At 37.2% G+C, this 13,970-nt stretch overlaps 1 protein-coding gene across 1 annotated transcript in view; it reads left to right on the forward strand.

The window, feature by feature from the left end:
- Positions 1-13,970, forward strand: part of PRELID2 (PRELI domain containing 2) — a 91,934-nt gene that overhangs the window by 67,841 nt on the left and 10,123 nt on the right. The window contains exon 4 of the mRNA XM_075209679.1: positions 7,092-7,252. Within this exon, the coding sequence (XP_075065780.1) occupies positions 7,092-7,252 (161 nt within the window). The remainder of the gene's footprint in view (positions 1-7,091; positions 7,253-13,970) is intronic.

Consider the following 13,970-nt stretch of genomic DNA (forward strand, 5'->3'; position numbering starts at 1 on the left):
GACACTGGACTGCTCTGAAATGACCATAAATGAGTCCATATTGAAATCCCATAGAACATCTGTGGAGAGATCTGAAAACAGCAGTTGGGAGAAAACACCCTTCATAGAACGGGAGCAGTTTGCCCAAAAAGAGTGGATCAAACTATCAGAAGAGAGGTGCAAGAAATTCATCCATAGCTATAGGAAGAGGTTGATTACAGTTATTATGACTAAAGGTTGTGCTGCCAAATATTAAGTCTGAGGTGTCCATAATTTTGTCTGTCATTTCTTTTCATTTCTGATTTAAAGGGTACAGTATTAAATTCAGAATCAAAAACAAAGGTTTTGTAGTAGTATCAGATAAAGAATTGTGGATACCAAATACTGTTGTTAATTTCAACTTATGTTTAGTGAAAATTGTGAATTGCCAATATTTTGGCCACAATTGTAGATGTGAATACTGATGTACACCTGAAAGGAGCTGCGTTTCTTGCGTAGTGTGTTAGTGCCATTAAGTAAATATAGGCACTTTTTAAAAAGGTGCTGCACGGTGGCTTAGTGGTTAGCACTTCTGCCTCACAGCACAGGGGTCATGAGTTCGCTTCCCAACCATGGCCTTATCTGTGATTAGTTTGTATGTTCTCTCTGTGTTTGAGTGGGTTTCCTCCGGGTGCTCTGGTTTCATTCCACACTCCAAAAACATACTAGTAGGTTAATTGGCTGCTATTAAACTGCTCTTAGTCTCTGTGTGTGTGTGTGTGTGTGTGTGTGTGTGTGTGTGTGTGTGTGTGTATGTTGGGGGATTTAGATTGTAAGCTCCAATGGGGCAGGGACTGATGTGAATGAGTTCTGAACAACGCTGTGGAATTAGTGGCGCTATATAAATAAATAGATGATGATGATGATGATGAATGTATGTGGAATAATGCTTATTCAACCATAGTCCGTCTGCCCATCCTCCTTCTTTTAATATACCTCCTTTAATGTTTTGGATTTATCTTGGTGATGAAAACTTAGCTGAAAGTCAAAAAAATATTGTTTTCTCCTTCAGACCCCATGGCAGCCATAACTATGGATAAATTCCCTTTCCAGCTTAAGTAGAGACAGGTTACAAAAAAACACCCTGGGTCATATATAAGGTAGCCCCTTCGCTTCCCCTGTGTCTTTTCCTGCCTCTAGAGTAGGTAGGGCAGGCAGTGGGGTTTTTTTTTTTTTTTCTGTAGTGTAAGGGCTTACCTTCTCTGACGACACACCAATCTATGCTGCAAGCTGAGGACTGGGCTGGCTACCCAGGGACACCAGCTGTTTTGGTTCTGGTACAGGCAGCAGACTGAAGAGCACCCACAGTAGGTAAGTCCTTAAGTTAGGTGTACATTTTATTGCTAGTAATGTCAGGTTGTCCATACTCTGGATAGCCTATACAAAAGATGGACAACAGGATGCATAAAGTTTGTAGAACCTGTGATAAGCTTTTTCATTAATTAAGCTTAGTCTTATGCATAGCATGCAGTTCTCAGGTCAAGAGTAACACTCAGCCCCTGAGCAGTATAAGAAAGCTTTTGTGAGATTTTAGTGCCGTTCAGGGGTTTAAGCGAGCAAGGTCTTGGGTAAGCAGATTGGAAGACGCATGTTTTCAATCAGAACGTGATTCTCCAGTTGGTCTGCATGTTCTTCCAGAGATTAAGGAGTCTCCTAAGATGTTTAATTTGACAATATGGAAATTCTGGTTAAGTATATTTACAAATCTATTAATGGATCAGGATTAGGTTTCCACAGTGTCATATAAATTTCTTTTTGACAATAAAAAACTAAAATGGAGGTTTTTTTTTTCTGCTCATCGAGTGGTGATTGAGATGATTTTTAAAGATTAAGCTCATGTGGATAAGTGTTACCCTAATTAAACAGGTCAGAATATATGGGGTGAGAAGGCTCAGAAGTGGATACTAATACTAAAAAAGGAGTCAACTGTGGCCAGTAAGTCATCCAGTAATGCTATTCCATTTGAAGACTGAGATGTTTGTTTTTAAGACTTATTTATTTATTTTTTTAAAACTCTTTATTTAGAGAGAAAACAACACGAGAAATACAAACAGCATTATGATCAAAAGGATATGAGTAAACTAAATGTCTCCTTATTTTTATGTTTTATACTAGTGGGGGAGAGGGACATGGATCAGGGCTGGGGGGAGGAGGGAGAGGGGGGGTGGATAGGAAAGGCACAAATTTTAACAGTGATATCACTAATGAAAATATATGTAACATGTCTGGGGACAATCAACCTATGCAATTAGAAATCCATCTTCAACATAGACGAGGCTCTTACCCATGGTGCACCGCACCCAGCCTGGGGATACGGAGGCGGCCCAAGGGCTATATGCCAATAGCGGGAGGGAAAGTTGAGACAGATATTCAGCTACGATTTTCTTGTAAATACAACGGGGCCCAAACCTTGACGAATTTATGTGATTTGTCATGTAGGTAGTATGTAATATTCTCCATGCAAGACTTATTTTTAAGACCTTTCATAATCTGGTGTGGCTATGGTTTCAGTACCCAGAAGACTTAGATTTTAGCAATATACACTTTTTATATAGATGTTAAGTGAAGGCTGCAGTCACATACATGTTTAAAAACATTGAGCTTTATGTGACATCTCTTTAGACACCATTGCTTTTTCAGCAAGGATAATGGCCTCTGCACGGGTGGTTTAGTTCACTTGAATGTCTCCAAAAACCTTTGTTTTACCAAGGTGCTAGTCAAAGGGATGTACCTGAAGTCAGATCTTTAATGTGGACGTTTAACATGATGTCCTGGATGGAGGGAAACCTGAAGTCACCCAGGAGAGTGATCAGAAAGTGTTTCAGCTGTTGATAGAAAGGTTCGGTCATGAAGGTTCGCCACAGGTATCCAGCATTAGAGGGAATAGATGCTCTGACTGTTGAATGGACATTCCATCTGGTGTATGTCTTCATTCTGTTTACTCTCATACCTAGCATGCTAAAATAAGATTTGTAAAATTGTTTAATACAAAAGGGACATGTTGCTATTTTAACTTAACCACTTTAAGCAAAGTCATGTAGTACTGCATGTGGACAGGGCTCAGTTACGGAGTGCATGGAGACGAACGGATCAGATAAACGCAATGTTTTTCTTTTTGTTCTTCTTTTTTTTTTTTCTTTGTCAAATACAAGCCTAAAAAGACATGATAAAATATTAACTTGATGGAAACAACCATTCAAATTCACTTTAAATACTTTATAATCTGTACAGGGAGATCTATGATATTGAAGCACCTAAAAAGAAGTGACATTTATTTGTTATGTATTATACAAAGTATTTTCACATAAATGAATAGCAGACTGCAATAATATGTTTAATAATCATTACTCTCTTTACAGTTGCTGTAGTTAATTTGAAAGCATACATTGTTCCATAATGGGAAAACTGCCTTGAAGATCAGAAAAGGGCAGTACTGTTAGATGGAACCTTTTTATAGTGAAACTGGGGAGCATTTCATTAAAGTTTAGTACTTTGTCATAAAGACCTTGAAAAATCAATGGGCTCGGTATGTTTTCATGACACACATTGGTCACTATACATTTCTTTGCTTGTGATTTTATTATTTGAGCTTTTTATATCACTTGTATCCACAATAAATAAAAGATGGAATTATTTAGAGAGAAAAAAGCTGCAGCAGGAGATTGTCCACCATAACAAGTGCTCATTTAGGGTCTATTTATTATCAGCCACCAATAGGACATGTTTTCTATAGCTGCTTATCCCAGCGATAGAAAATTTCCTATTGCTGCAATTTACCCTTGACGGGACAATACTAGAGGTAAGAGGACTTTTGCTGCATAGCCAACCAGTCTGGTCCCTCAGCGCATGTGTGACCTGGCTTTACACTTATTAAAACAAAAAAACAAAAAACAAATAAAGTTAAGTAAGTAATTTTTTTTATTTCTAAATAGATTGGAGGTGGGGTCTGGGGAATACATATGAAGATATCTTTCTATTTCTCCCTGTTATCCTACCCTATTGTCATATTGAAATTATTGAGATGGTTAGTGGTAAGAGTATTCCTTCTTAATCTGGAACCCAGCAAAACACAGTGAAACTGCTCACGAGTGGCGGCTACCGCAGACAATAGACCCTTGATGAATTGGGGGATACCCTAACTCCTGTTTTCATCTGAGAAAGGGGTTATCTCCATTTCATAAATAGACCCCTTAGTATGTCATATTATTAATCCGTTTTGTTTAAGACAATCTGTATGGGACTCAAGTTAGTAGCCAGTCAGTATTTCAGATTCTCTCAATATATATTTAGAATTAATAAATATGAGGCATCCATAGGGCCTGAGGACTATTATGTGTACAATAAGTCATTACCGTGACTATAGCTCATAATAAGAGATGTCTTGGAGAAAATGTTCCCCTTCCTTTGTAATTACTTATTGAGCATAAATTAAATACTCTGTTTTTGCACATCAAAGTATATGTATTTCAATGAATGAACCTGCTTCCCTCACTTTCCACCAGGCATTTTCTCAGCACAAAAGTACATATATGTCAAAGTCTGTATAATACCACCCTCGCGCTCCATTTTTGGCAGTTGTATTAAGCTGGATGTGTTCTAGGGGATCACTTTAGATAAAATGGTTAAATATTTAGTTCTGAAATATTTTTTATTAGTATTTTAACATTTTTTGTTTTAGTTACAATGAAAGTCAAGGGAATTTGCATATGTAGCATGAAGGTTCCCTTGATTGTTCAATGTATTTCCTCCCACTATCACAAAAAGCTGAAGATATATCCCACACCTTGCGTTTAGTGGGTAAACTGCAATTGTTAATGTTAGTCCTTTTTAAATCCTACAGTTGTATTTCAGTAAATAGACATAATAGCAGTGCTGTGCCTATATTGAGGCAGCTGTCTTGGGCAGCAAGTTTTGTGGGACAGCAGGATTAAATACATTTGCATTAAAAAAAAATTATTTTTTAAATGTAATTTTAAACCTAATGTTTATCTTGTTTGTAGATCTAAAATTGTTCAAAATGCACACAACTGATATACAAATGTTTTGTACAGTTGTGGCCTGAGGCAGGAGAATGGATAAGCACACCCTTGGATGATAGTCTTCAGGTCTACTTACTAAAATTGTGATAGAAGGATATGATGAGCTGCTTCCTTTAGTTATCTAAGTTATATAATTATTTTTAAAAGATCAGTATTCTAGGAATATACGTACATACTGTTGTGTAAAGTCACGTCACTATAGATCTGTGTAGTCCTTTCCAGGGACAAGTCCAGATTTTGAAGCTCTCTGGATCTCTGTAAATGTGCCTTTGTCTCTGTGTTTCTTATTTTATGGTTTTTGTTTTTTTTTTCATACTGTCCGATACATTTTTTTCTTGTTTTGGATGAAGTATGAGTTCCACAATATCCACAGTTTCACCTTCAGGTCCCTCTGGAAATTCCTTTCATATGTTGACAAGTATGTGTATAAATGATGGTACAATTTAAATAGTGAAGGATATGATATTTCACCCTCTGAGTCCAACCTGTTTTACTGGCTTCTATTAATCTGTGTCTGCGATCTTCTACAATTTTTCACGCTCCTCTTGGTGATCATGTCAAATTGACAAATTGATAGATGTGTTGGGTACCTTCCAGTTGAAGAATACTACAGTTGTAGCATTTATCTTACCATTTAGGTAATGTAAATGTATTATTTTGTTGGCTGATGCATGCTTAACAAACAGCACGAAAAGAAAAAAAAAAATCAAAAGATTAAAGTGCGTCCGACATTTACACACAGAAAAAGCAGCCATTTTGTGAGGTGAATCAATATTCATGAGAATGCATCAGGAAGCAATGGCATTATTGAGGCACTCCTTTCTCTTTGTCCCGGTTTTAGCACTGGTTCCTATTGAATTGATAGGCTGCAAAATGGCTACCTTCACTTTAATTTTACAACAGGTATAGATAGACCTGTATTTAGTCAGAGTAGTATGAGAGTCCATTTTTAGATTATGTCCACACTGCGGCTGATCCAGAGTTGGCCACAATTGAGAAAATTGCATTCACTAAAAAAGCCACAATTGCAATCCTATGTAAAGCTGCATGATGCAGGTCACACTAGTAGCGCATGCACCCGAGTTATGCCAGGCATATGTCACATACACCAATTTGTTTGCAAAATATGTATTCACTATTCAGTTAAATTCTAATACAAGAAAAACAACTCCCTAATTTGCACCTATCCGCGACAGCGTAACATTTGCAAGCGACTTTCTATTGCCTGCGACTGCCGTCATCATCATCACCTGCTATTTGCACTTTCTTCTGTCCACCTGCAAATAATACGGCTTAGACAGGTGTATTCGCGTGTGTCCTAGTCAGGATCAGTCTGAAATTGTGCGTACATAACTTTTCTGTATTCGGATTACGTTGGTATGCCCTTTCCATCGGCATCTTGTCTCACCAGGCGATATCGGACATAAGTGCCTGAAAGCTGGATAGGCGAATATTTGTGTAGCTACTTTTCTGGGCATGCGCAGAGGGATTTAACACAAGGTACCCTACACAAACTGGTGTAGTACTCTGCATCAGTCCATGTGTTGATAAAATGCAATTATGAGTGTGCTTTAGCTATGGTTTGTTTTATTTGCTTTCATCCTGGTTTAAAGGCATATTACAAACATATGGGTATGAACCAAACATAAGGAACACAAGTAAATTCCTAGTCTGTTTATTTTCTATTAAATGCAAACCTAATTGTCAGCTTAGATTACAGTATTTTAGGTCACTAAATGCTGAGGTTAATCTAGTTTATATTGTACTGAGAGCAAAACTTAAATTGAATGATTGATGGATTCGTTATGACACCCTGCTTTTCTCCAGTGTATTGTGTGTGTGTGTTATCGCTTTTCTGCTTATTATAATGCACGTATGAACATTGCTGCAGCATTGAATATTGTGAGACAAGATCAACACCTACTGTAGGAAGTAATTTGTTTTGTTGTGTGAAAAGGTAAATCTTAGCTTAAAATTGTCTAGCTTTAAATTTCCTTCCTGAAATTGGATCCAATTTTTTTGCTTCTTCCACAGTGCAACATCCTGAAGGTGTCCAATATATATTTGGAAGAAGAGTCATGGCTGGATATCAAGGCAAGAGCAATGACTTTGAAGAGCCGCTGCTTAACATGGGCCCAGTATGCATCAATGAATGAGGAGTCTGTGTACAGGGAAAGCAAAGAGAATTCCAATTGGTGAGAATCTGTGATGCAGACTGGTTCAATACTAGTGTTTACTTGGCTGTGCCAGTGAAGGAAGAAGCTGTAGCATTAGTCACTTTAATATTCTTGGCATAGACACATGACTTGTTACCTTAGCTATCAGGCTGCTACAATGTACTAAGATGGCATGTATGGTATAAAACTGTTCACAAGTAAAGTACTTTTCAAAGCTCAATTCCATAAGAAATGTGGCTTGATGTGTGTCCAGTCAAATCTTCCTTTTCTTATTTTTTTTAAACAAATTATATTCCAATCTACTTTTGTACTTGCTCCCTTATGTTTGTTGCGTTATGATCAGACTAGGGCATAGTATACGGGTGAGTGACCGATCGCTAAATTGGAATTTGGGATAGTGACACAGAATAAAATGTAAGATAAAGATAACACTCATAGACATACCACTGCAGTGCAGCTGCATTCCTGTAAGCAAAGTTAACAGAAACCTTTTTTTTCTTTTTTTGCAAAAAATGAATAAAATTTACTATATTGTACCCATAGGCTCTGCTACATAAGTGTTAACTACAGTGTACCGAGTATTGTCCATCTGAGACCCCCCTCATACCTTGGTCTGCCATTGTAATATTACTTAAGTCATGAGAGGCTGCAAACAACAAAACAGAGTGAGATCTGCTTTCACTGTTAGAGTATGCAGAACAATAAAATGCCATGCAAAGTAGTGAACATCTTAGAATACTATCTGTAAGTGAGAGGTAATAGATTAGAGAGCAGACATGCATAAATGCCCACACAACAATCATATAAAATAATGTTTTGATTGAATGCAATCAGAAAATACATTTGGACCACAATGGTGCAAGCACCATATGTATTTTAGTATATCATTTGATTCCTTTCAGAGTGGTAAATAAGAGTTGGAGGCACTGTTCTATGGGTTTGTTAATGAGTACCCAATATTAATCACAAAATCTTCCCCCTTGTACTGTAGGGATAATTAAATATGTACAGTTAAAAAGAGCTGGATATTAATACATTGAAAATTGCACTTCATAGAGGCATAAACAGATTTGAACGCGGATAAGAACCACTTGGCCCATTTAGTCTGCCCATTTTTTAACTTGTGGTAACCTCAAACCCTATTTGATCCTTAGTTCTTTGAAAGGATATCCTTATGTCTATCCCAAGCATGTCTAAATTGCTTTACAGAATCATGTCTGATAGTTGTGACGATGTAATTACACTGAGCAGCGCAATTGTTTTCTGTGATCACTGTGCTGTACTCAATCTAATTCCTCATCTCTGTGATGTATTGTGCATAGAATTATTGTAGGGGCTGACGGCCTATATCTAAAATAAATACAGAGCTGGAGATGTGTTCATTTTATTAATGAGACATTTCGGAAATTGGGCAGAGTATTGGTAACGTGTCCCCATATAAACCACATACCCATTGTGAAAACAAGGAGATCTGTCACAGGAATAAAGAAATCCTTTTACCCCTGAAATGTTAGAATACAGAAGAAAATGCGGCATGCATCTTTCTCCGCTGTAGCTCCTACAATACACAACAGGAGTACATGTTAATATAAGGTAGTAAGTAAAAATATACATCTTGGAGTTTTGTAAGATGCCTATTAATACGTTGATGCATGCATCCCATAATTTTTATGGGATGCACATTGGAGGGGATGGTGTAGAATCTCCTGCACATAGTATATCTGACTATATATCCTGTTAAATGGGGTTCACTGTAATCATTTTAGTAAGGGTTGGGGTTCTTTAAGATTAGTTTAACAAAGACACTTTTGTTGATATCCATACTCTATACACAGATACATCCACACCTCTCAAGAGACATAATTTCACATGACGGACTTTTCAGCTGGCTGCCTAAGTGCAGCCTGGGCTAAGTGCACATTTGGATTTATTTCTTGAACATAAACTGTGTCTACTATATTGCGTACAGGCTTAGACACAAGCCGTCAGGTTTACCAGAGTATCCTGCAGTTGGCCTCAGAAGTCTTTATTATGAAAGAAAAGCAGTAGAAAAATGTCAATAATTGCAGTCTCACAAAACAATTTACATGTGTGTGATGTACATTTATGGTGTAAAATATGTATACCACATAATGGAAAAGGAGAACAAAGTTGTGAACTGCCTAAACTATTCTTTGGCTGTAAACCCATACTTACCAACTATTGAAATTTGTTTTCCGGGAGCCTGCTGTGGGGAGGTGGGCGTGATGGGGGGCTGGGCTCCAAAATCGCAGCAATTTGGACCCCAGATGTAATGACGCAAACGCGTTATTTTACAGCTGGGGGGCAGGGCCAAATGCCACGATTCACCAGGAATCGCGGCATTTTGGATCTAATTCTGTCTACTTCACTAGGAAGTGGGCAGATCCGGGAGATTGCCACACTCTCCCGGGAGTCCGTGAGACTCTCTCAAAATGCGGGAATCTCCCGGACATTCCGGGAGAGTTGGCAAGTATGTGTAAACCTCATTGCATTAGCCACATGTCTTGGTATCTTAGCTCTAAAGCTGCTGCAATGTAATTCAGCTCTTCCTTGCACCCTGTTACCAAGATGTATTGGTTTTATTGGATCTCCCAGAGGGGAGAATTGAAAACTTTTTTTTTTTTTTTTTTATTATCCCCACCCGCTTCAAAATTTGGCACATGAAGTATTATAGCTAAACTGGGCTAAACTTTGCCTGTAAAACCTCTTTGCTTCTACTTGTGTAGGGTTGCTGAACCAGATAGTAGTGTGCATGATGGCAAGAGTCACTTCAAAAGTCCTGCCTATTAATATTTTAGGACCACCCTATCATTTTCTCTCTTTCCCAGCAATACTGGGCAGCAAAACAGATTTTTTGAACAACTGTATATAAACATTGTCAATCATAGTTCCTTGGAGCCTGTATGTAATATCCAGTCCTTTACTGTACAACATTAACCTTTTACATCCCATTTATTTTTCATATTTTCCTAAAATGGGGTGCTGCCTCTTTATATTTTTATGATCATGTGAAGGGAATGTTGCTAAACCTATCCAAAGTTACTGCCTGATAGATAAAGAATACAGCATCTGTATGGGCTTTCAGTGCTCCATAAGACAAATACATATTTATAGTAGAGTCTGTATACTATGTAAAGTACTCCTCCTTTCTCAGTCTTTGAGTTATGCTCTTCACTGATGTGTGCTCAGTGTTCTCATTCTTTTCTAGATGTCACAAATTACTGATCACTTCTCTTCCAGCCTGTTGGGTTTGAGAGCTTCCTCTAGATCAGTTTTGGCTAACCTGTGACACTGCAGGTGTTGTGAAACTACAATTCCCAGCATACCTTTCCAGCAATAAGCTGCTATATATTGGCAAAGCATGCTGGGGCTTGTAGTTTCACAACACCTGCAGTGTCACAGGTTAGCCAGCACTGCTCTAGATGCTTAGCAATCCTTTTAATGGACCTGCAGTTGGACAGAAACGGTTCTGGTCTGCTTGCTAATGGTAAATCTACTCTCCATTTAGAAGCAACTCCTTTACAATGTTGGGGTACCAAGACTTGGTGCCCCTACTATCGATTTCTGATAACCTGATTTCCTAATTGTTATAATACTGTCGACAGTGAAGAAGTGAAACACAAACAAGGTGTTGCAGTTTCAAAATCAGCTCTGAGGGTCTTTCCAGGCTGGCCCTTTATTTATACCTCGGGTCCAGCATTAACTGGTTAACAAGTACATATAAGGAAATCTCTTTAGCTCAGCAAATATTTATTCGCAACAACAATACATATAAGGCAACATCCTTTGTTCAGTACTACGTGGTTTTCCTCCCGGCCGTTTCCTTCAGTCTGGCATCCTGCTATTGTCTGCTCTATAGGAAACACTTGTTTTTCTTCAAGGTTTAGTCCTGCATCTGACGTATAGTTTTAAGGAATTTCACACATATATTTGTACATCTTAATAACTATTAATTGTTTTATACTCTCACAACACCATGCTCTCCCTCTGCAAAATGGCATGTCTGGATTGTCCCTTTTCTTTCTGTGTTGTACTGGATCTTAGAAACCTCCACGCTTTACTGCAGCATGCTAGTTTGTACAGTCTCCTACTCCTGTATATCACTTATTTGACCCCGAGATGAATTTTGTGTCCGCTATTTTGTAAAAGGAAAGACTCCTTTCTATTGTACATATCACCCACTTTAAGTCACTGATAGTAGCATGGTTATATATGTTTTGCAAAATAAATACTCATTTTTTGCTTCCTAGACAAGATTAGCAATTTGTGTTCAGACACACAATTTGCAACCCTCCCCATTGTAAAATAAGTAGTGTAATGACTGACTGCATATTATAGTATGATACACAGCCACACAATTGCATCTTATTATTCTTTGAATCTTATTATTACACAGAATATAAAATATGTTACAGCATAAAAAAATTTGGGCATTGTAAAAGTCTTATTGCCCATGCTGTGTTTTGTGATCTGCATTTAATAATAAAGCAAATCTTAATTTCTTGGTTGTTACAGCCTAGAGTAGTTTGAGAGAGAATATTTTACACCTTTCATTGGATGCAGTATTTAGTCTAAACTCTGAACATGTGTTTTGCCTCAGTTGTTTTAAAAAGCAGAATGTTCTGTATGGCCAAGATTGTTATGATTAGGTATTGTCATTGCTTGTGTGCAGAGTCGACATGGATTTGAGCTTTTTTGTTCAGCATTTCAATAGATCTACTTAAAATAGGCCACATAAACCATAAAGGATTTATTAACAATGGGCATGTGCCTTTGTACTGATGGAAAATTAAGAAACGAGACTCTGCTGCGATGTAGCAATCCCATTTAGGAAGTGTCACATGAACAAGCTTCCATGTGAGGCAAATGCAGGTCATTCAGTCATAACAAGGCTCTGCGGAGTGACCACACTGTTCCATGTGACATTATTAATCAGAAACCTCTGCACCACCTATCAATATATATGATGTATCTTTATCTAATGTTATTACATCTGTTAGAGCTTCTTTTCAGCTCAAAGATATATATATTATCTATCCTATAACTAAGTAGAGTTGATTCACGCATTTAAATTCTAAAAGTTGCGCAATCTCAAGTCTGGAGAACATATGAAATGGACAAGGTAATCCAATCCAGCTGCTAATATTCTGGTCCATTTGAGAAATGTTGCATATTGTCTATATACTATATTATTATAGTGCCACTTTATCCTACCATCTAGAGGTGAAAGTTGAGCTGCCAATCTGTTGTTGATCCTAATGTCCTAGTGATGATATTCCTCTTTAATGTCAAGCAAACACCCATAGTTAATTTGAACAAAACCCATCTTGGTAATGTCTTTTAACAGCCTTTTACAGTGATAATCTTCACAGATACCCGGCACAGATTGTAATCATTTTTATATTCTTTTGTCATGAATTTATAGCTCTGTATTTATTTATATCCGAAAGGGTTGTTTGTTTAGCATTGCTGCCTCACAGGGCCAGGACCATGGGTTCCATTCTACCAGGGTAATAAAGTACTGGTAGGTTAATTGACTTCTGACAAAATTTAACGTGTCTGTATTGTGGAGAGTTCAGACTGTAAGCTCCAGTGGGACATAGACCATGTGAATGATGGCTTGGCCAGATTTCACAGTTGTGTCATTTAGGGTGCAAACTCAGGAGCAGTCTAACAACACTGTTGATAAGGGCTTAAGCTATGTCTTGTTAATGCAGCTCATGCAAATGCACCATCCTAAAATGGAGAATAGCTTTTCAAGTTTTTTTTGTATCCAAGTGACTTTTTTAAACTTGCATTGTCAGAATATATATTACTTTCTTTTGGTAGAGTTTTGCAATACACATCTTTGTCTTAATAGAGTTGTAAAACTGAGCATAAATGGGGGGAATCCCCATGACCCTGTTTTTTTTTCAACCTATTAATGAATAAAAAAAAAATGTTTATACATTTTTAGAGACTTTTTTTTTTTTCTTTAGAGATACCAGATCTATAGAGGTTTGGTATACATGGGTATGTCAAAGTCCATAGATCAAAATGTCACTTTCCAACTAATTCAGATAATACTAATAGTAATAATAATATTATTGATATGTATGTTCTAATTAAAAAATGCAGTCATTCCCTGCCAGCTCCAGTGATTCTGAGCATGTGTTGCAATATAACCAAGGACCGTTCTGTTGTGTAGGCAATTAAAGTGTCAATTATAGGGTTATTTCCCTAAATCAAACCTTTGGAGACCATCTGACCTATTGTCAGAAGATGGCAGTTTTTTTTTTTTAATATCAAATACACTTTAATTAAACTCCTATCTGGAAAACAATTAGGACAGAGCTTCTGTACTTAACTAGTCAATAATTCAGTAGATGAATCTCATTAATAGACTACTCTCCATGACTGTGTCATTGTAATAGTGTTTCCTCGCAGTGTTAAACTACAACAATCAATACATGATCGATATTCTCCAGTAAATTTCCATTTGCACAGCTCTCAGTGAGATAAATAAGTTATGTTGATGTTTCTAATAAAGTACACTTGGGTCCAGAGAATTATACTAGGCTGTGGAGCAATTTAAACTCCCTTTTATGTTTCTGGGTTTTCTTTTTTATATAATTTATGGTATTAATATATTTTATTTATAAAGTGCTGGCATATTCTACAGTACAATACAGTAAGAAGATCAACAGGAAAAACATTGCAAGGGCCTATTAAAATC

The sequence above is a fragment of the Mixophyes fleayi genome, chromosome 4, assembly GCF_038048845.1.
Source record: "Mixophyes fleayi isolate aMixFle1 chromosome 4, aMixFle1.hap1, whole genome shotgun sequence".
Taxonomy (NCBI): domain Eukaryota; kingdom Metazoa; phylum Chordata; class Amphibia; order Anura; family Limnodynastidae; genus Mixophyes; species Mixophyes fleayi.